This window comes from Scyliorhinus torazame, chromosome 30 (genome assembly GCF_047496885.1).
Source record: "Scyliorhinus torazame isolate Kashiwa2021f chromosome 30, sScyTor2.1, whole genome shotgun sequence".
In the NCBI taxonomy this organism is placed as follows: Eukaryota; Metazoa; Chordata; class Chondrichthyes; order Carcharhiniformes; family Scyliorhinidae; genus Scyliorhinus; species Scyliorhinus torazame.
In genome coordinates, this window is record NC_092736.1 from 23,289,615 (window position 1) to 23,313,967 (window position 24,353).

General features: G+C 46.5%; 1 protein-coding gene across 3 annotated transcripts in view; it reads right to left on the bottom strand.

The window, feature by feature from the left end:
- Nucleotides 1–24,353, bottom strand: part of tbc1d2b (TBC1 domain family, member 2B) — a 119,915-nt gene that overhangs the window by 67,140 nt on the left and 28,422 nt on the right. For 2 of the 3 annotated variants that reach the window (XM_072492962.1, XM_072492961.1), the window contains exon 2: nt 17,506–17,656. In XM_072492962.1, coding sequence (XP_072349063.1) covers nt 17,506–17,656 — 151 coding nt within the window. Of the gene's footprint in view, nt 1–17,505; nt 17,657–18,707; nt 18,795–24,353 lie in introns of those variants that run through there. The other variant, XM_072492963.1, reaches the window with a different exon arrangement.

Below are 24,353 nucleotides of genomic sequence, written 5' to 3' on the forward strand. Positions count from 1 at the left end.
GCAATTCTCAATTACCTCACCTTGTTTATCCACAAACACTTCACTTGTCCACAAACACTTCACTCAACTTCCTAAATTTAGTGCCGAAATTACAAGGTCACATCTGCACAGCGTGTGTTATCTGGAATGACCTCACTCCAAGAGGACAAGTCTCTAATGTAAACCTTTTTTTCCCCCTCCCTCATCTTCCTTTCTACACAAAAGGATAATTTGGATCAAACTACCAGTGACCCAAACAATCTATATACAGTCAAGCTGCACCAGGTCAGTACTGATCCATTTAATCCTGCTATGCTGGATGGTATGCCTCCTGCACATTTGTCAGAACATTAATATTTACAGTAATGTATCAGCTTTAAAAATAAACACGCTTCTGCTCGCAATAGCATTTATATAACCACACTTAAAAATCACAACTGCTTTCAAAACAAGTTTGAATAACAAGCATTGCATAATGAGGGGGACACTGGAGACTACAATAAGAATGTACAAAACTGCTAAGGTTTCTAAGGAGCTGCCCAGACTGAAATTGGATTGGATTTGTTTATAGTCACGTGTACCGAGGTACAGTGAAAAGTATTTTTCTGCGAGCAGCTCAACAGATCATTAAGTACATAGGAAGAAAAGGGAATAAAAGAAAATACATAATAGGGCAACACAAGATATACAATGTAACTACATAAGCACCGGCATCGGATGAAGCATACAGGGTGTAGTGTTAATGAGGTCAGTCCATAAGAGGGTCATTTAGGAGTCTGGTGACAGTGGGGAAGAAGCTGTTTTTGAGTCTGTTCGTGCGTGTTGTCAGACTTCTGTATCTCCTGCCCGATGGAAGAAGTTGGAAGAGTGAGTAAGCCGGGTGGGAGGGATCTTTGATTATACTGTTCGCTTTCCCCAGGCAGCGGGAGGTGTAGACGGAGTCAATGGCTGGGAGGCAGGTTCGTGTGATGGACTGGGCGACTCTCTGAAGTTTCTTGCGGTCCTGGGCCAAGCAGTTGCCATACCAGGCTGTGATGCAGCCTGATAGGATGCTTTCTATGGTGCATCTGTAAAAGTTGGCAAGGGTTAATGTGGACATGCCGAATTTCCTTAGTTTCCTGAGGAAGTATAGGCGCTGTTGTGCTTTCTTGGTGGTAGAGTCGACGTAGGTGGACCAGGACAGATTTTTGGAGATGTGCACCCCTAGGAATTTGAAACTGCTAACCATCTCCACCTCGGCCCCGTTGATGCTGACAGGGGTGTGTACAGTACTTTGCTTCCTGAAGTCAATGACCAGCTCTTTAGTATTGCTGGCATTGAGGGAGAGATTGTTGTCGCTACACCACTCCACTAGGTTCTCTATCTCCCGCCTGTATTCTGACTCGTCGTTATTCGCGATCCGGCCCACTATGGTCGTATCGTCAGCAAACTTGTAGATGGAGTTGGAACCAAGTTTTGCCACACAGTCGTGTATGTGTACAGGGAGTAGAGTAGGGGGCTAAGTACGCAGCCTTGTGGGGCCCTGGTGTTGAGGACTATTGTGGAGGTGGTGTTGTTGTTAATTCTTACTGAATGAAGCCAAAGGAACATACTGCTCACATCACATCTTGTCACTGTCCCTCATAGTGGCACCAACCAGATCACAATTTCATTACCCAACGGTGATCGGAAGGGAAGGGTGTAGCTGAGGTAAATTCACATCGAACAGAATATAAAACTGTGCAGAAAACCTCCATTTAAGGGCGGCGTGGTGGCGCAGTCGTTAGCACTGCTGCCTCTCGACGCTCAGGACCCAGGTTCGATCCCAGCCCCGGGTCTCTGTCCATGCGAAGTTTGCTCATTCTCCCCATGTTTGCTTCACCCCAGGTCTCAGGTCTCACCCCACAACCCAAAGATGTGCAGGGTAGGTGGTCGGGCCATGCTAAATTGCCCCTTAATTGGGAAAAAAAAAAGAATTGGGTACTATAAATTTATTTTGGGGGGGGGAAAAGGAAAATCTCCATTTGATGCCATTTAATCTGGAGTAATCATGAAAAGAAATGACAGAGTATTTGTACTTGATACACCGGTTTCCCTCCGAGTCCATGCTCCTACTTTACCTTGCACGCGACTAGGTTATTAAGCTGGTTGTCGAGAAGCAGATCCATTTCTTATTTAAATTGGTGTGGTTTGTATAGAATACCTCACACACTTCCAGTATTTCGCTACAGCTGAATACACACATGCCATTCTGTTGCCTTCAGCTAACAAAACTGCCAGCGACTTGAGTTTATCAGTGCATTCTGATCAGGAAGACCTTGGGGAATCGAGGAAGTAGCTATATATTCTTCCTCGAATCGTATCACCGATGTGTCATAATGCTCTGTAAAGAAACTAACCACCCTTGCTTGGCATATGACCCAATTAGTTCCTCCACTTTATTTTCAAATGCTTCCTAATCACCCAATTTTTTTCTGGGGAAGAAAAAAAAAATCCCAAGTTAAACTCACCTGCAACGCAGTTTAACCAGAGTAGAAGAGCAAGGAAATGCATAGAGCTGACCTTCAGCCTAAGTTGGCTTGGGTAATCTTATATAAGACAGTGGTTGGGCACTATAGTCGATCTCAACATGCTGGTCTAGGGAAGATAAAACCGTCCTGGGTGTATACTGTGGATGACTATGGAACAAATCTGGTCAGAGTTCATGCATGCACACAAAGAATCAGACAGATCTCTGGTTTCATTGGAGTCAAATATTTCATCAAGGTTCACAAATGAACACAGTGGGGTACCATATTGTTTTTCCACTTCTGTCGGAAAGTCTCCACTATCTGGTAGTTGTAAGAGTTTGAAGTTAAAGTAGCCTGACAATATTAACCCAGTTACTAATGCTACGATCACGTTGGGCCAGTTTAAACGGTAGCGCCTCCAGCTCTGTTCCCATGAAGATTTAGCTCAGGTTGAATTTATAACCTGAGAAGGCTCCGAACTCTCTCAGGAGTTCCATTATCCTGCCCATGCTGGCTAGGGGTTCGAGAGACAGGTCATCCGCATACAGTGCTCCCTGCCTCCTCTCTGAACGCCTCCCTCTCTGATTGAAGAGCAATGGCCAGTGGCTCAATTGCCAGAGCAAACAGCAGCGGGGACAATGGGCACCCCTGCCTCGTGCCTCTGTGTAGCCGGGAATATTCAGAGCTGGTGGTGTTCGTCCGTACGCTCGCCATGGGAGCCCTTTGGATGTTTCACCCATGAGGTGAACCCTGGTCCAAACCCAAACTGTTCCAGCACCCCCATGAGGTACCACCATTCTACTCAATCGAAGGCTATTTCAGCACCTAGAGAGACAATCACTTCTGATGTCCTCTCCCACGGTGGGTTCATAATCATGTTCAGCAGGCACCTGATGGTCACCATTAGCTGTGCGCCCTTGACAAACCCGGTCTGGCCTTCCGCAATCACTTCTGTCAAGGAGCTCTCCAGTTACCTCGCCAGAGCTTTAGCGTTCGTGTTCAGGGGTGAGACGGGCGTTTTCTTTTTTGGGGATCATTGAGACCGAGGCCTGTGCCAGCGTGGGCGGCAGCAACCCCCCTTGACAGTGAGTCATTGAACATCACCTGCAGGTGCGGGGCCAGTGCTCCCCATCTCATTTTATGATCATGGAAATTTCTCACTGCAATATAAAAGATTGAGCCGACAAGGGTCTCAGAGAATAATAATAACAATAATCTTTGTCACAAGTAGGCTTACATTAACACTGCAAAGAAGTTACTGTGAAAAGCCCCTAATCGCCACATTCCGGCGCCTGTTCGGGTACACTGAGGGAGAATTCAGAATGTCCAATTCGCCTAACAGCACGTCTTTCGGGACTTGTGGGAGGAAACCGGTGCACCCGGAGGAAACCCACGCAGGCACGGGGAGAACGTGCAGAATCCGCACAAAGTGACCCAAGCCGGAAGCAACAGTGCTACCCACTGTGCTACCGTGCCACCCACCTGATGCAAGCTGCTTTGGTGTCCCTAATTTCTATTCTTTACTCATTAAAACACGTCTGCATAGTAATTTGTTCGTTGTACATTTCGCTTAGAAATACTGTTTTCAAACTAAGTGATGCCCCTTAAAACATGTTGTCGATTTTTAATATTTATGAAGTTCTTTGCTGCAATGAAAGGCCAGCGAGAAGCAATGCTTTCCAAAGCCTTGAATTGACCTGGTTTGGTAAAAGATGCGTTTGTTCTGTCTGTTGGAACCCGTTTCTCTGCTAACTGGGGCTGCCTGTAAAAACATGAGCTCCCTGCCAGCTGGCTCATTAGGGATTCTGCTGATCCTTGCCTTTTTGAAGAAAAACAATTGTCACATGGACCCGTTCATAGAATCATAGACTTTACAGTGCAGAGGCGGGCCATTCGGCCCATCGAGTCTGCACCGGCTCTCGGAAAGAGCACCCTACTTAAGCCCACGCCGCTACCCTATCTCCATAACCCCAACCTAACCTTTTTGACACTAAGGGGAATTTATCATGGCCAATCCACCTAACCTGCACATCTTTGGACAGTGGGAGGAAACCCAAGCAGACACTGAAACAAAATGCAAACTCCACACAGACAGTCACCCGAGGCCGGAATTGAACCCGGGACCTTGGGAGCTGTGAAGCAGCAGTGCTAACCATATTCAGCGACATGAAAACACACAATCCTGATTTGTATTGTGATTTGTATTACTTGGTACCTCTGAACCATTGTGTGATCCGTTCCCTTCACAGATCTGAATTACAGATTATTTGTGCACAATTCCACACCGATTGGGTCATTATCGGTTGAGTCAAAATTTGATTAATGTTGATGCACTCCAGGGCAGCACGGTGGTGCAGTGCCTCACAGCGCCGAGGTCCCAGGTTCGATCCTGGCTCTGGGTCACTGTCTGTGTGGAGTTTGCACATTCTCTCCGTGTTTGCGTGGATTTCGCCCCCACAACCTAAAGATGTGCAGGGTAGGTGGATTGAACATGCTAAATTGCCCCTTAATTGGAAAAAATGAATTGGGTACTCTAAATTAAAAAAAATGTTGCTGCACTCTGGCATCCCTCACTGAGAAAATGTGAGTCCCTACATTGCTTTCTTGGACGTTGCTTTAGAAACAACAATGAATGCATTTATGTAGCACCTTTCATGGATTAAAATGTCCCAAGGAGCTTCACAGGAGTGTAGTTGGACAAAGATTAACACCGAGCAACATTCTCTCCATGTCTGCGTGGGTTTCACCCCCACAGATGTGCAGGTTAGGTGGATTGGCCCCTTAATTGGAAAAAAAAAATTGGGTACTCTAAATTTATATTTAAAAAAAGATTGACATTGAGCTAAAGAAGGGTTTTTGGAGCACTGACCAAAGCATAGTCAAAGAGGTTCACTAATGTCCGCCAGGGAAGGAAATCTGCCACCCTTACCAGGATTCATGAAGATTGTAACCCATCTCATCAGACACTACCTGCTTACTCCATTAAACTCAATCCAACCCCCTCTCCTGGGAAAAGGTAAAAAATCTGGAAAATCTTAGGCTAAATGAGGGACAATTCTGCGAAAATTCCCAACTGTGAAGCCCCTATTATTGTCCTGGTTGTAAGCAGCTAACTGAGCAAAAGCTAAGAATTACCCCCTATTGAGCTCAGCTAATCGTCAGAATTATAGTGTCTCAATTTGAGATTTGTTGCAACAGGAATTTCAACAGTAAAATAAATCAGCGACATTACAATTTGTGGTCGCTGGGAAACAATCATAGCAAATGTTATAAAGTCTGAGGCACTGCACGGAAATATATTTGCCGCTCAAAAAATTTGCATCTCATCAGTGACTGGGGGCAATGAAATGCCAGCAGGGGCATTCCTATAGTTTGCATTAATAATGGTGCACAAAATTTCATGGATAAACCTGATGTCAGCTCTGTTGCGACACACAGCCCAAAATCTGATCAGTCCCCAAATCAGCGAGAGGCAGCTAAAAGGTAAAGTTTCAGTCAATGTAAAGATTGGCATTGTTGTTGGTGATTAAGTGCCAGCTGATAACGCTCAGAGCTAGCCCTTCCATCACTTTACTTACCATCCAGAGCAGAGTGACGGGACACTAATTGGCCTGTTCGGATTTTTTCTGCCTTGTGGGGACAGGACAGACTTGAGCAATTTTGCACTTTAGCAGCTATGTGCCAGTGTTGCAACTGTACTGGAACAACCTGGCTAGGGTGTGGCTTGTCCTGGAACACAAGTCTTCAGCAGTACAACTGAAGAATCCTTTGCTGCATCCTATACACTCAGCTGTTCTCTATGTCACGTGGAGCAAACCAAATTGGCTGAAGACCAGCACCTGTGATGGTTGGAATGGAGTTGTCATACCAATGTGATGGGACGGCAGGATGGCAGAATGGCCTGTTCTTGCTCTGCATTGCTAATACACAGACAAATTTTCGGAATTCTTTATTTGTAGTAGCTCTGCAAAGTTACATTCTGTGTTTTGAATATGTAAGAGATCAACGGAGAAAATATCAAATTGCACTCAGCTCATTTCTCAACACCGTGGAAATATGTCATGACCAAAGGCGGTACTACTTTTAGCTCCTTGGGAAGGAATGCAGCCACCTTTGTCCCTTGTTCGAAAATTGGACAGATTTTGATAACAGCAGAGGGAGAGGCTACAGTTCCGCACAGGAACAAAGATTAGAACCAAATGGCTGGGACAAATGAGGAAGAGAGGGTGGGAGGACAGGAGGAGGTTTTCCAAAGTTCTATTTTGCTAGTCAAGTTCTAGTGCCTCTATTTCTAGTAGTGTCAGAATGAAACCCAATTTCAAAACATATCAAACTGGCACTTCCTCCGAGACTGCAAACTTCCATACACAACATGGACACGGCTTTCATCAGAGGTATTTCTTAGTGGTCAAAGTTCACACACAGTCCTTTCAAGAATCTTCAAAGCAAATAAAGTAGATCTCAAGTGCTGCGTAGCTTGTGCACCAAAATAACAACTTGTACTTGTGTAGTGGCCTTTCCAATAGTTAAACATCCCACTGAAAACCTAGCAAACAAAATTGGACGAGTGAAATAAGGAGATATTTGGGCAAATGTTTGGTCAAAATAAGAGGTTTAAAAGCATTTTGGAGAAGCGAGAGAGATGTAGGGAGGTTTACAGGCCTGGCAGTTAAAAGCACCGCCACCAACGTGATTAAAATGTAGGGTGTCCTACAGGCTGGAATTGGAGGAGTGCAAAGTAGGTCACCTGGAGTCGAAACGTTAGCTCGTTTCTCTCACTCCAGATGCTGCCAGACCTGCTGAGATTTCCCAGCATTTTCTCTCTTGGCTGCTGTTAATATTTCCACTGTTCGACATACAAATCACAGATTGCGATTTTCCTCAGGGTGACCCCAATCAGTGTGGCAGCCAGGGTGTGGCAATCACACTCGGCACCCCTGGGTGACATGGGGTGAGTGCTGCCGGGGGGGGGGGCTCCCAAAAATTCTGTCTTCCTCTATTCGAATATCTGCCATATATCAGTTCCCCAAACAAAGAGCTCGATTACTTTAACAGTCATTTTCTATTTAGGGTGTCGCAAGGACAGCTGGAAAACATCATCACATGATGGTGAGACACAACATGTCTAACTTCACACATGCACAAGACAAAAACAGTATAACCAACTTCGCCTGTTACCTGGTCCAGTACTTGCACTGATATAAAACACGTCAATTTAGACAAGGCTGAATGGAATCGAGTCTCGTTTCTTCCCTTCTCTACAAAGCCAAAGCCATGTCCACATTAATTCTTACCAACTTTTACAGATGCACCATAGAAAGCATCCTATCGGGCTGCAACACAACCTGGTATGGCAACTGCTCGGCCCAGGGCCGCAAGAAACCTCAGAGTCATGAACACAGCCCAGTCCATCACACAAATCTGCCTCCCATCCATTGACTCCATTTACACCTCCCGCTGCCTGGGGAAAGCGGGCAGCATAATCAAAGATCCCTCCCACCCGGCTTACTCACTCTTCCAACTTCTTCCATCGGGCAGGAGATACAGAAGTCTGACAACACGCACGAGCAGACTCCAAAACAGCTTCTTCCCCGCTGTTACCAGATTCCTAAACGACCCTCTTCTGTACTGACCTCATTAACACTACACCCCTGTATGCTTCACCCGATGCCGGTGTTTATGTAGTTACATTGTGTACCTGGTGTTGCCCTATTATGTATTTTCTTTTATTTCCTTTTCTTTTCATGTACTTAATGATCTGTTGAGCTGCTCGCAGAAAAATACTTTCCACTGTACCTCGGTACACGTGACAATAAACAAAATCCAAATCCAAACAAAGGCATTAATATCCCAATGTTTTCCTTTGGTTTTTGACCAGTTTGGACCTGAAGCATTGCTACAAGTCTGGACAATTCATGCAGCCGTTTGATATTAGCTTTTCAAACATCGTCTCAAATTAGAAACAAATGTGGTCTGGAAGCGGATGTCTGCAGTTCAGAACTCACAAACGGCAACCCCTCCATCTTCACAAAGGAGGGCAACCTGCCAGGTCAAGTAGAACAGCACAATGCAAACACAAAAATAGTCACAAGCTACTCTTTTTTTTTTTTAAATTTAGAATGCCCAATTCATTTTTTCCAATTAAGGGGCTATTTAGAGTGGCCAATCCACCTAGCCTGCACATCTTTGGGTTGTGGGGGCGAAACCCACACAAACACGGGGAGAATGTACAAACTCCACACGGACAGTGACCCAGAGCCGGGATCGAACCTGGGACCTCAGCGCCATGAGGCAACAGGGCTAACCACTGCGCCACCGTGCTGCCCTACAAGCTACTCTTAACCATTACTTGCGCAATGATCCTCAGCAAGGAAAGTTGTAAATCTGCCCTCGGCTCCCCAAGTTTCCATGCCTCAAAGCCAAGTTACGGTATTTAATCTGCAGCCCTGCCAAATGCACTGAAAACCTGACTCACGGAAACTCTATACAGTATGGACCTTAACTAGATCACTAAAATGTGTATACGATACATGCTTTAAATAGGAGTGTACAAAGGCAACGCTAAGGTAGTGAATCAGGAAGAGTGAAAAAGCCACTTTTACAACAGATATAGATCACAGTCTAAACCCCAACGCATCAGAAAACGATCCCATCGAGTTGGACAATGTCTCTTTCCACCCACACACATCAGCAACATGGACGATGGTATCAAATCAAGAGGACAAAGAGTTACAACACCCAGTGGTTACTGCTAGAGGATGTGACGTGGCCACGGCTGCTTTAGTGCTTAAAAGAATCTACAAACCTTTCATGTCACAAAGGCTGGGCGTAGGTTTTCACTATGCTTCAACAAATGCTCACATATTTTCGGCCTGACCGAAATGTCCACCATGGCCCCCATCTGCAACAACCACAGGTTCACTCCAGCCACAATGGACGCCACTTTTAAAAGGTAGAGACAGGAGAGGGGGGGGGGGGGGGGGGGGGTAACCACCTCCACGTGCGCAGGGTCGAGCCAAATGCAGCTAAAGGTGGTGCACAGAGCGCACCTAACCAGAACCCGAATGAACAGGTTCTTCCCGGAGGTGGAGGACAAATGTGAATGGCCAGGGAGGCCCGGCCAACCACACTCTCATGTTTTGGGCCTGCCCAGGACTTGTCGGATTCTGGACAACCTTCTTTGAGGCAATGTCCAACGTCATGGGGGTACGGGTGGAGCTATACCCAAGGTGGCTGTCTTCCGGGTCTCAGACCAGCCAGAACTCATGGGAAGGAGGGCCAATGGCCTAACCTTTGCCTGCTAAAGAATCATGCTCGGTTGGCGATTGGCAGCACCATGCAAAGCTGCAGATTGGTTGTCCCACCTGTCGGAATTCCTCCTAACTGGAGAAAATAAAATTCACCATCCACGGGTCGGAAGAAGGCTTACACAAGACGTGGAAGCCATTCACTAACTTGTTGAAAGACCTGTTCGTAGGTGGGGGAAGGCACAGATGTGCCACAAAAACAAAGGAAAGAGTGGTGGTGGGGGCTTGGGGGGGGGGGGGGGGGGGGGAGCGGTAAGGAGGGGGGCAGAAGACAGGCAGCAGAGCCACGGAGGAGGGACCCGAAAATAGGGCCAGAGGGTGCCAGTTCACAGATCACAACACAGCTGTATATCCACGTGTCGCTCTCTGTAGGGGGTACCACTCCCCCCCCCCCCCCCCCCCCCCTCCTCCCAAACACCACCACCCCCGATGGAAATTTGTAAAAATACAACTTTGACTTGGCAATAATGACCATGGACCATAAAACATGAAATCAATAAAAACATTTATAAAAAAAAAAATGCTCATACATAAAAGATTCTTTTTCATTAAACGAACCTTTTATCATGATTACACATTGAGCGCTTTCGACTGGCTTGACCTATGAATCCTTGGAGTTGTCACATTAATAGTTTTACCCTTTCTTTTTTACACTACTATTTTATAAGCACAAGGTAATCTTTACATGCATTCCTCTTCACTGCAAAATGTCCGTGAAAATCAAAAATAACTGACTAGCTTTCTTTAGGCTACCTTCTCACAAGGAAAGAACCACCACCTTTAGTAAAAGCCACGCTAGCTTGTCAATTGACAGACTTTGCTACATGTTAACCCAGAGTGTGCTTTCAACTCCAATCATCCTGCAGCCGAGTAAATAACTGCACACATGCAGAGCAATGATTTGGCGTTGCCAGGCTGATGACTCATAAGTGATGATGTGTGGTCTGTACAAGACCGGAAATGTTCTTGGTTCAATTTCTTGTTAGTGTTGAGTGATCTGAACAATTAAGTGTCTCCAAGCTGAGAAGGGGGAAAAGAAACATCTGCCAGGGTTTCCTATTGATGGACTCTGTTGTTCATATCTTAACTCATACACGGTCCTGGTCATCTATCACCGTATTGACTCAGTCCACCAGTGCCCTGATTTTAAAATTGCCATCCTTATTTTCTATCCCTCCGATGGCCTCCGCTCTTCCTATCTCTATCACCACCACTATCTCTACACACACCCAGATCTCTCTGCTTCTCCGATTCTGACATCTTGTGCATTTCTTTACATGGGAATGGGGTGGAGAATTCCAAAGCACTTGAACACAACTCTCAATTTGGTTTTCTTTGACTTTAAAATGTGCGCAGAATTACACAAAACGTACAAAAAGAATTACACAAAGAATTACGCAGAATTACACAAAGGGGCTGTTTAGCACAGGGCTAAATCGCTGGCTTTGAAAGCAGACCAAGGCAGGCCAGCAGGGTTCAATTCCCGTACCAGCCTCCCCGAACAGGCGCCGCCGGAATGTGGCGACTAGGGGCTTTTCACAGTAACTTCATTTGAAGCCTACTTGTGACAATAAGCGATTTTCATTTTCATTCATTTCATTTCAAACCAGAATTCAAACAACTGGCAGCATATGCTTGACTAATGTGATTCAACAGCATCTTCCAAGCTCTTTCCTTAGAAAGGTTGCACTGAATCATATAGAATCTCTACCGTGCAGGAGACCATTCGGCCCATCGAGTCTACACCGACCCTCTGAAGGATCAAGTCTACCCAGATCCACTCCCCTGCCCACCCCACCTTATCCCTGTAATCCAACCTGTACATCCCTGAACAGTAAGGGGCAATTTAGCATGGCCAATTCACCTAACCTACACATCTTTGGACTGTGGGAGGAAACTGGAGCACCCGGAGGAAACCCACGCAGATACGGGGAGAACATACAAACTCCACAGTCACTCAAGGCCAGACTTAAACCCAGGTCCTTGGCGCTGTGCGGCAGTAGTATTAACCTATATTTAACAGCAAAATGATGGAAAGTCCATTCATTCAATTTGCACTTTCATGAAATGAATGCATAATTTGAGGAGATTAAATGTTTTAGAGTTAGAAATCTTGCAGCTGACAGCTAATACCAATGACCTATAATTTATATAACAAATCGCCACTCCTTAACATTCAGCACTCAGAAGTTTCCATCTTACAAACACATCATGGCTTCCTTCACAACACATCCTGTTGCAGTTGTGGTTTTATCACATTTCCTGGATCACCTGTAAACAAATCCCTTCAGTATTTAGCAAATAACTTGTCCATGACACTCAAAGAACTCCTAAGAAACACTGCCCATGTGTGTATTCCTTAATGCATTTCTTTCAAGACTGGGTGACAATAATGTACTGTGCTCCTTCCCATAGATCATTTTATTCTCAACATCAGTCCATGAGGTCAGATAAATTTGAACATTTGAATCTAGGTCACGGAGTTTGTAGATCCACTGTAAACTGGTAATCTCACTCAGGGAATACAAGAAATGAGAATAGGCCATTCGACCCCTCAAGCCTGCTCCGCCATTCAGTAAGATCATGGTTGACCAGATGTGGCCTTAACTCCACTTTCCTGCCCCATACTCCTTAACGGTCGATTGGAAATCTGTTAAACTCAGCCTTGAACATATTTAATGACCCATAGCCTCCAATTCTCACTGGGGGGTGGGGAAATTCCTCCTCGCCTCATTCTGAAATGAAACCCTCATATTTTTAAACTGTGTTATAGAATCATAGAATTTACAGTACAGAAGGAGGCCATTCGGCCCATCGGCTCTGCACCAGCCCTTGGAAAAATAGGCTTCTACCTATCCTCGTAACCCGGCCAAACATTTTGGACACTGAGGAGCAATTTAGCGTGGCCAATCCACCTACCCTGCACATCTTTGGACTTTGGGAGGAAATCGGAGCACCCGGAGAAAACCCACAGTCACCCGAGGCCAGAATTGAACCTGGGATCCTGGAGCTGCGAGGCAGTAGTGCTAACCACTGTGCCACCGTGCCCTCCAGTTCTAGATAGATTTTTCCACCATCAGGATGACTGATGGGGGAAAAATTCACATAGAATTGAATCGCGAATGATCACCCTAACCAAAATAAATGCTTTGGAGAGAGTGGAGACTTGCTGTACTTGAGCAGAGAACACTTGGTGATACACGGCACCAACAACAATGGAAGGCAAAACTGAAACAAAATTGTCAGCAAGTTGAACATTTCTCCTCTGCACAGACATCCTGACCTTGATGAGCAAAAAGTCCCCAACCAGGATACATTTCTCTATTCTAACTATAAAAAGCGATTTTAGTGCTGGAACATTCAACCTTCATTATGGAGTTCGCTTCTCTATTCCGACTTTGCTGGCTTCTAATGTGTCAACAAGGCACATGCAAGATTCCTATTTGCAGGTCCCTCCTCCGTGGCTGAGTTTGCCAATCTTTTGAAGAAAGTTCTCAGTGTCAGATTTGGTGGCTTTATATTTTATTGCAGGGTGAAAGCCATGCATTTGCATCCCACTCAAAGGACTTGAGCACACAATTCAGGCTGACATTCCAGTGCAGCAGTGAAGGAGGAAACGTGTGGGAGGAAACCAGAGCACCCGGAGGAAACCCACGCAGACACAAGGAGAACACGCAGACTCCGCAGACAGTGACCCAAGTCTGGGACCCTTGCGCTGTGAAGCAACAATGCTAACCACTGTGTTACCGTGATTCTTAGAAGAAATTGAGAACAAAACAGAAGCCAGATCACCTGATGTTTTTCGGTGAATCGGCTTCCGTCTGCAACAACAAACAGGAGGGAAGCATTCATCAAGATGAGTAGCAATAGGACATTGGTGACACCACATTAAGATAATTGCTTACTCTGTGTTAGCGAGACAATTAAATGAATTTACTACCAACTTGCCAGCTGTGAAGGGTTCAATATACACAAAGCTTCTTTGCTGTATGTCATTTTGCCATAAAACTCTGAACTATAATCATTTTAAAATGTAATTAAGCATAGACATGGTCCAACAGGGTTACAGATTATTTGGACCTACAGCAATTCAGTATCCTCTTCACTGAACCATCACTATAATCAGCAGTTTTACAACACAGGCAGCTGCCAAACAACGTGTGAATAAAATTGATTAATTTCATTGAACATTTTACCTTACCAAGTATGGGTGGGGGGAACCTTTATTGTCTAGATTGGAATACTGGTGTCATGATCCTCCTTTCTATTCTTACTTCTATCAATGCTCGATTTGAGGGGAGAAACTCGCTTGATGGAAACATTTCTTGCATTTATATAGCGCCTTTCACAACAATAGGACTCCCCAAAGTGCTGTACAGCCAAATAAGTACTTTTGCTGTTGGCTAATTGCTGTTTTGATGTGGGAAACACAGTGGTCAATTTGCACCCAGCGAGCTCCCACAAACAGCAATATAACAGCCAGATAATCTTTTTTTTTGTCATGTTGATTGAGGGATGAATATTGGACAGGACACCAGGGATAACTTCCCTGGCTCTTCTTTGAAATTATGGCATGAGGTATTTTACATTCATTGAGGGGCCAAATGGAGGCCTTGGTTTAACATCTCATCCAAAAGACAGGGGGCTGGATTCTCGGATTTTGAGGCTATGTCCGGATGAAGTGTCTAGTTCTACGATGAAAAAAATTGGCAAGGCCCCAGCACCGACCCTCCGACCGGTGAGGGGCTAGCGGCCACCCCACATAAAACGCATGGCCTTTAAGGAATAAACGGCCGGGGAATTATTGGGTCCGTGGCTGCGCATGCGTACGGCGGTGACCCGCAGCGGTCGCAACGTACAACCTGACCTGATCTGCCAGATAGTGCCCCACTTGCCACCTCCGGACCATCCCCCACCAGTCCCCCAGCCCTCGCCGAAGCCTGTCCAGCCAGTGGCACGGCTCCCCCCCCCCCCCCCACCCCGGGACTGTGGCGGTGCTGGACACTGTCCGCAGCCACCATGCCAGTTCACGAAAACTGACAGCACAAGTGAACTGCGCCGTCGTGAACCTGGCCCATTGGGGCGGAGCATTGGGGGAGGGCCTTCAGGTAACGTCCCGAGGCCGTCCCAACGGCCTGCAGTGTACTCCCTGAGGGGGCGGAGCATCCAAAAACTGGCCCCACCCCCGACTCGTTCGTAAAAAGGGATTCGCCGCCCGATCGCCAATTACGAAATAGGCGTCAGCGAACAGAGAATCCCGCTCAGGGCCTCCAAAAGTGCAGAACTTCCTCATTGTGATGCTCCAAGCTTTGATTTTTGTGCTCATGGTCTGGGGTGGATCTTGAATCCACAAACGTCTGACTGAAGAGTGCTACTGATTGAAGCAGTGCCACATGCCTCTGTTTTAGCTATGAACCTTCCAGAGTTGAGAAGCACTGGCCTGATCTATGGGCTGGGAGCAAATTTCAGCTAAATCTTCTAGTTTTAAAAGTGGAAAAAGGAATCCAGACAGGGTTTCAAACTGGTTATTGGAATGACATTTGCCTCCTAAAGGTGGAATTGTGCTGTAACAGAATTCCACTTCAGCACTCCAAACTCCAAACAGGAAGAGGCCAAGAAAGGGAAGAACAGGGAGGAGCATCTTTAACCAAGAAAAGGTTAATTGTGGTCTCTCAGTTACACTAATTTCCCCCACTGAGTACAAAAATTCTATTGAGAATAATTATAGAGTTGATATTTTGTTTTCACAAAGTGAAAACTTAAGGTGATGAGAGGCATGGATAGAGTGGGTAGCCAGAGACTCTTTCCCAGGGTGGAAATGGCTGTCACGAGGGGACATAATTTTAAGGTGATTGGAGGAAGGCGTAGGGGAGATGTCAGAGGTAGGTTCTTTACACAGAGATTGAAGGGGTGTAGGTTAGGTTGATCTTGGATTAGGATAAATGGTCGCCACAACATTGTGGGCTGAAGGGCCTGTACTGTGCTGTACTGTTCTATGTACTATGTTCTATAATGGGATTTCTTTTGTTTTGAAAAGAGAATTTTTGGGGGGGGGTGGAGTACAAATGAAAACCAAAAAAACACAGATCTAATATTAATAAACTAACGTTGCAGAACGTTCCCATAAAATTATGTATAATTAGGGCTAATCACACAACCAGTTCTAACCAACCAACCCAGCAGGGAACACTTGTAGGCTGATTATGTTGTACAGGAAATACTCAATCTTTAAAAAGGCTGAGGAATCTGATTATATCTTAGCAAAAATGCTGGCACAATTTACCTTCCAGTTCCTCATTACAATTTTCCTCTATTTAAATATCTTTGTGCCTGCGTAACATTTGTTCTGGCAGTAGCAACCGTAGTCTTGTGCACATCAACTGAGCAAGCAGCTCAGCCAGGCTGCATGGTACAGGTCTGTCGTCTCGATAGTTCATAACTTTGATGTAAAAAAGGTACTTCTGCAAAGATGTTATCCTCTTCATGACAGACTTAAATGAAAACATGGAATAAAAAGTGCCGTGCCATTGAGTCTTGGGAGCCATGATTCCCTCTACAGAAAGGTTACAATCTTAACGTGGCTGAGTTACTGAAGAATTGTTACTTATGGTTGTGAGGAATCAGAGTGGGAACCTCGCAGCCAAATTACTGGGCTGCAAAGGGCAACGCAATTAATTTTCTTTTTCAAAGATATATTAGGGCATCTAAAAGTTTACATTGAAAACTTTGGGGAACAGTATGGATTGGTTACCAGAACTTTAAACCCACCTTTGGGGGAGGGGAGAAAATGTGTAGGTGCCCTCGTGGTTCTTTGCTACCTACACAGTTGGACCCTTCGTCTCCAGTCTGACCACAATCACAGACCACAGCTTCTAAAATGGTCCTCTGGGTTGGAGGGAAGAGGGGAAAGAAAAAAGAAAACAACCAGCCTCTTTTTGCTAACCTCTACTCAGAAATTTAAGAAAGGGTATGCTTGCATTGGAGGAGGTACAGCAAAGATTCACTAAATTGTCCCCTGGGATGAGGGGGTTGTCCTCTGATGAGGCTGAGTAAACTGGTTTATATTCTCTGGAGTTTTGAGGGGCGATCTCATTGACACCTACTAAATTCTGAAGGGGTTTGATAGGCTGGGTGCAGAGTTATTGTTTCTGCTGGACGGGGAATCTGAACACGAGGCCACAGTCTCAGGATAAGGAGATGGTCATTTAGGACTGAGAATTTACTGCACTCAAAGGGTTGTGAATCTTTGGAATTCTCCACCCCAGAGGGTTGTGAATGTTCCATTGTTGAATATATTTCAGGCTGGGATAGACAGATATTTGGTCTCTGGGGGAATTAAGGAATATGGGAGTGGGCAGGAAAATGGAAGTTGAAGCCCAAAATCGGCCATTGAATGGTGGAGTCGGCTAGACGGGCTGTGAGATTTATTCCTGCTTCTATTTCTTATATTCTATAAATGCATGTGTCAGGGCAACTAGGGAGTTAATCAGATTTCCCCTTACCTTCTGCTCGAGATAGCTTGGCAAAACTCAAGGCTCAAATATAAAGAATACCGGCTGTGGGAAATTATGAGGGCCATTTTCTGCAATTTGTTTTTACCAATGAACTTTATTTAAAAGTCCTGACTGATCAGTATATAAAAGAATTCATGTTGAGCACGAGTTACTCACACTGTGTAACATAGAAAAAAGCAGCAAATCTGTGTTCGAACTGACCTTTTCAGAACTTACCTACATCTTTAGCAACTAGACCAGTAGAAGAATCAGGGAGCGGGGGTGATACTCGATTGTCTCTTGTCCCGACAATGCAGTTATTACTGAACTCCCACCTTTTCTGTTGCAACTGCTGTAGCCAATATCGCATTGCTTGTGTGTTGGGGGCCTGTTACAATGAAAGACAAAGTCAGAATGCAATACAGATAGAATATATTTGTGTAGTAAAGTCCCTCCATACGCTGTAGCAGCTTTAGAGAGGCCCAGATAAAGGCAGGCCCTCTGCCACAGAGCTGGCAGCCACACCTAGACACTCTTATAAACCGAGCGGCTGGTTTAAGGTCAATATTTGCAAACATACCGCATCAAGTACTCTGCCCTGGCATGGTATGTGGACTTTGCGACTGATAAATGGCAAGGGCGAGGAAAGCACCAAAAGACTCAAATCAGTCTTACCAATAGGCAATCAGAGTAAATTCCTCACCCAAGTGTTTTCTATGTCTGTTCTGAATCAGTGACAGCTTTCATATTTGGCCATCTTTACCTCAGATTAACACAAATACATGCTTTGGAATGTACCAGCTTTCTTGAAGTATCGCACAATCAGAAAATCTCCATAGCGCTGATGCACAGATCAGCACATGATTGAATGACTCAGAAGATCTGGATTCAGATACCAGACAGTCCTGGCAAGTGGGAGCTGCAGCTCTGAAGCTGGCTTTACATGCAGCGGGATCCTCCCATCCAGTGGATGTGGGTGATCATCCCCACCACTGCATCAATCACAGGAGCCCAGAATACCAACCAGCCATATTGGAATAACGCTGGTTCCAGCCACAGAGTAAGCCTGTCGCCTGTCGGGCTGTTAATCAGCTGGTGAATCATTACCTCCGCAAAGATAAAAAGCTAACAATACACCGTGAACTTTAATGGGTATCTTTAACAAACTGACAGCCTAGTAATTTGAGCACTTTTAAGATGACAAACATTGCAGACATTGGCTTCTGTGATCTTTAGGAGGAAAGAAGTTGCCAAAAACGCACAAGCTAAATGGAGGGGGTGGGATTTGGGTTTCAATCCCACCACGGCAGGTGGGGGAAATTTAATCCAATTAATATCTGGAATTTAAAAAGTCTAATGATGACATTTGTTGATTGTCATTTTAAAAAACCCAGCTGGCTCACTAATGTCCTTTAGGGAAGGAAATCTGCCATCCTTACCTGGTCTGGCCTACATGTGGCTCCAGATCCATAGCAATGTGGTTGATTCTTAAATGCCCCCTCAAGGGCAATTAGGGATAAGCAACAAATGCTGGCCCAGCCAGCGAAGCCAACATCTCGTAAAAATGCATTAAAAAAATTTACATCTCAATAGCTTAAAAGAAAATTCAACTCTCGCCGAACCAATTAAAAATCCAACCTTACTGCTACTATCAGTGCTGCAAGAGAACCACTTGGGAGATCTTGCACATCAAATATACTAGCACAGGATGTTCATTTAGTACGAGTCTAACGCGTCAGCACAAACCTTTATTGAAACTTGTGGTTTAACAAAGTGTGCTGCTGCCCGCCTCATGAAATGAAAATCGCTTGTCACAAATGAAGTTACTGTGAAAAGCCCCAAGTTGCCACATTCCGGCGCCTGTTCGGGGAGGCTGGTACGGGAATTGAACCGTGCTGCTGGCCTGCCTTGGTCTGCTTTAAAAGCCAGCGATTTAGCCTTGTGCTAAACCAGCCCCTTGGTTATGGGTGAATGATGGGGAAGGTGGTCCTCATCCTCGAGCAAATTTAACACTGTTTCTCAGAACTGTGACAAAATGTTTCAATTCATTTCTGCGAGCTACCAAGTGGCCATTTACCGATCCTTCCAAGCTTCAAAACAACTGGTAAATTCTAAAATGCACCAGACATTGATCGGAGTTAACAATCATCGTGGGCTGAGAAATGCCAGGGGTTAGGGTGAACTGAGAATCAAACAGAATGTTACTGAACAAAGTGTACGAATGGTGGGACAATGGTATAAAAATTTTATATGGTGTAACAATCGGCACTTTCCACGAGGATTCAGCAATCCCGAGTGAGAGATCATTTATACGGTGTCCGCCTGAACATTGGGGGCAGAAAGTGCGATAATTGTCGATTTTGACCTTTAAAGAGCGATGTCCAGGTAGAGCGCTTTTGAGTAAGATACTAGGATCAATCTAGTTCGCTTTAGACTCATTTTCTCTTCTGTGCCCTCCAAAACCCAACGCCATCCCTGGTTAATGATTGCTTTCCTAACAAGCCTATCCAGTTCAACAGGCATTGTCCTCCATCTCTATGATCATCCTTCCTCAAGAAGTTCCATCTATCCCACTGCACTCCAAGAGATGTGAACACGTCATTATAAACCTCCACTCCCCCACTATATCCTGTTCAAATACTAGTCGCTAATTTGTGTTCCATCCTGGTTAAGGTCACCAATCTGGGAGGACTATCACTGCAATTGGTTATTCTTCTTTTACACATTCATTTAGATTAAATCCCAGGTTCAGTGGCAGCCGGTGCTCCCTTAAGTGCCTGAGGACCTGACCTTAACGGGAGTTGACGCACAAGGTCCTACATCTACTTATAAACAGACAGATTAGGAGAAGTAAGCCACTCGGCCCCTCGAGCCTCATCCAACATTCCATATAATTATGGCGGATCAGATTGTAACCTCAACCCCACGTTCCTGATGGTCTTTCACCCGTGTTAATCAAGAATCTATCCAGCTCTACCTTAAAAATATTCAAAGCCTCTGCTTCCATTGTCTTTTGAGGAAGAGAGTTCCAGAGATTCACAGACCTCAAGAGAAATAAAATTACCACTCAAATGAGTGACACCTCATTTTTAAAAAATATATATATTTTATTGAAACTTTTCATTCACAATTTTTTCCCCTTACACATCAAACATAAAGAAAATTTAACAGTACAAGTAACATGATAACTACAATCTAATAAAGAGTAACTAACTAACATGGTAAGCTAACCAAATAACATAAAATGAAACTTTCCCCTCCCCCCTTGCTCCCGTTATGTGTGCTCTATGTAGCACCTTAAATTGAATCAGGCTAAGCCTGGCACACGAGGAAGAGGAATTTACCCTGCTTAGGGCATCAGCCCACAAACCCTCCTCTATCTCCTCCCCGAGCTCTTCTTCCCACTTTCCTTTCAGTTCGCCCACCAGCTCCTCCCCCTCTTCTCTCATCTCTCGGTATATCTCTGACACCTTGCCCTCCCCGACCCACACCCCCGAGAGCACTCTATCCTGGATCCCCTGTGTCGGGAGCAATGGAAATTCCCTCACCTGTTGTCTTGTGAACGCCCTCACCTGCATATACCTAAAGAAATTTCCCCGGGGCAGCTTATACTTTTCCTCCAACGCTCCCAAGCTCGCAAACATCCCGTCTATAAATAAATCTCCCACCCTCCTAATTCCCAACTGGTGCCAGCTCTGGAATCCTCCATCCATCCTCCCTGGGGCAAACCTATGGTTGTTCCTAATTGGGGACCCCACCAGGGCTCCCAGCACACCTCTCTGTCGCCTCCATTGCCCCCAAATATTTAATGTTGCCGCCACCATTGGGTTCGTGGTAAACTTTTTTGGTGAGAACGGTAGTGGCGCCGTCACCAGCGCCTCTAGACTCGTCCCTTTACAGGACTTTCTCTCTAATCTTTTCCACGCCGCTCCCTCTATCATCCATTTACGGATCATCGCCACATTGGCGGCCCAGTAGTGGTCGCCCAAATTCGGCAGCGCCAGTCCCCCTCTGTCTCTACTACGTTGTAAGAACCCCCTCCTTACCCTCGGAACTTTCCCTGCCCACACGAAGCTCGTGATGCTCCTGTCTATTTTTTTTAAAGAAGGCCTTAGTGATCAGTATAGGGAGACATTGGAATACAAATAGGAACCTCGGGAGGACCATCATCTTAATTGCCTGCACTCTGCCCGCCAGTGACAGTGGCTGCATGTCCCACCTCTTGAAGTCCTCTTCCATTTGTTCCACCAGTCGTGTCAGATTAAGTCTGTGCAAGGTTCCCCAGCTCCTGGCTATCTGAATCCCCAGGTATCGAAAGTTTCTTTCCACTTTCCTTAAAGGCAGGCCATCTATCCCTCTACTCTGGTCCCCAGGGTGTATCACGAAAAGTTCACTCTTTCCCATGTTAAGCCTATATCCCGAGAAATCTCCGAATTCCCTCAATATCTGCATGACCTCTGTCATCCCCACCACTGGGTCCGTCACATACAACAGTAGGTCATCCGCGTAGAGTGACACTCGGTGTTCTTCTCCCCCTCTAATCACCCCTCTCCATTTTCTGGAGTCTTTCAGCGCCATGGCCAGTGGTTCAATTGCCAACGCGAACAGTAATGGAGATAGCGGGCATCCCTGTCTTGTTCCCCTGTATAGTCGGAAATACTCCGATCTGTGCTGACCTGTGACCACACTTGCCGTTGGGGCCCCATAGGAGGAGTTTGACCCAGCTAACAAACCCGTCCCCGAACCTCCTCAGCACCTCCCATAGATACCCCCACTCCACCCTATCAAATGCCTTCCCTGCATCCATTGCCGCCACTATCTCTGCCTCCCCCTCTGCTGGGGGCATCATTATCACCCCTAATAGCCGTCGCATGTTGACATTTAGTTGTCTCCCCTTTACGAATCCTGTCTGGTCTTCGTGCACCACCCCCGGGACACAGTCCTCTATCCTCGATGCCAGCACCTTTGCTAGCAATTTAGCGTCCACATTTAGTAGTGAAATAGGCCTATAGGACCCGCACTGCAGCGGATCTTTATCCCGCTTCAAAATTAGCGATATCGTCGCCTCCGACATTGTCGGGGGTAGAGTCCCCCCTTCCCTGGCCTTGTTAAAAGTCCTCACCAACAGCGGGGCCAGCAAGTCCACATATTTTCTATAAAATTCCACCGGGAACCCATCTGGTCCCGGGGCCTTCCCTGCCTGCATGTTCCCCAGCCCCTTGGTAACCTCGTCCACCCCAACTGGTGCCCCCAGGCCTTCCACCTCCTGCTCCGCCACCCTCGGGAACCTTAATTGGTACAAAAACTTCCGCATCTCCTCTTTTCCCTCCGGGGGTTGGGACCTATAAAGTCTCTCGTAAAAGGTCTTAAACACCTCGTTTATCTTCCCTGCTCTCCGCACCGTAGCTCCCTTTTCGTCTCTAATTCCCCCTATCTCCCTCGCCGCTGTCCTCTTTCACAACTGATGGGCCAACAGGCGACTAGCCTTTTCCCCATATTCATATCTCATCCCGTGCCTTCCTCCACAGCACCTCCGCCCTCCTGGTGGTCAGAAGGTCGAACTCCGTCTGGAGTCGTCGTCTCTCCCTGTACAGTCCCTCCTCCGGGGTCTCCGCATATTCTTTGTCCACCCTTAAGATCTCCCCCAGTAATCTTTCCCTTTCCTTGGCCTGTTTTCCCTTTGTGGGCCCTGATGGAGATCAGCTCTCCTCTGACCACCGCCTTTAGTGCTTCCCATACCACTCCCACTCGGACCTCCCCGTCGTCATTGGCCTCCAGGTATCTCTCGATACATCCCTGCACCCTTCCACAGACTCCCTCATCCGCCAACAATCCCACATCTAATCGCCAGAGTGCACGCTGCTCCCTCTCCTCTCCTAGTTCCAGGTCCACCCAATGTGGGGCATGATCCGAGATAGCTATGGCTGAATACTCAGTTTCTTCCACCCTCGAGATCAACGACCTTCCCAAAACAAAAAAATCTATCTGGGAGTACACCTTGTGAACATAGGAGAAGGAGAACTCCTTGGCCTTCGGTCTAACAAATCGCCATGGATCCACTCCCCCCATTTGGTCCATAAACCCCTTAAGCACCTTGGCCGTTGCCGGCCTTCTTCCGGTCTTAGATCTGGATCTATCTAACCCTGGGTCCAGCACGGTGTTGAAGTCTCCCCCCATTATCAAGTTTCCTACCTCCAGGTCCGGGATACGTCCCAGCATCCGCTTCATGAATCACGCATCATCCCAATTCGGGGCATATACGTTAACCAACACGACCTCCATTCCCTCCAGCCTGCCACTCACCATCACATATCTGCCTCCACTATCTGCTACAATGCTCCTAGCTTCGAATGATACCCATTTCCCCACCAGTATGGCCACCCCTCTATTCTTTGCATCCAGCCCTGAATGGAACACCTGTCCTACCCATCCTTTCCTTAACCTAACTTGGTCCGCCACCTTCAGGTGCATCTCCTGGAGCATAGCCACGTCTGCCCTCAGTCCTTTCAAGTGCGCGAACACTCGGGCCCTTTTAATCGGTCCATTTAGGCCTCTCACGTTCCACGTGATCAGCCGCACTGGGGGGCTACCTGCCCCCTTCCCGTGTCGACTAGCCATCCCCTCTCTAGGCCAGTCCCACGTCCCAATTCCACGCTCCCACTCGTTCCCCAGGTGGCGCATTCCAGCCCCGACCCTGTCTTTAGCCAGTTCCTCTTTGATTTCTGCAGCAGCAACCCAGTTATCCCCCCCCCCACCCCCGCTAGATCCCCATCTAGCGTGATTGCTCCCCCCATATTACTTCCGAAAGTCAGCTGACTTCAACTGACCCCGGCTTCTCCCGCTCACTCCTTGACCCCCCCCCCCCCGTGTGTGGGGAACTCCCATCTACCTTGCGCCTATCTTCCCGCCATCACCTTTCTGGCGCGGGAACAAGGACAGTAGGCTCCATATTCTCTGTAGCTGTCCCGCCCTTTGTGGCGCAGCTCCCTCTCCCGCCCCACTCCCATTCCTCATCCTCCGCCTATGTCTCTTCTTTCCCCCCACCGGCGCCCACATTTCTTAGTGTGTCCCCCTTCCCAATTTAC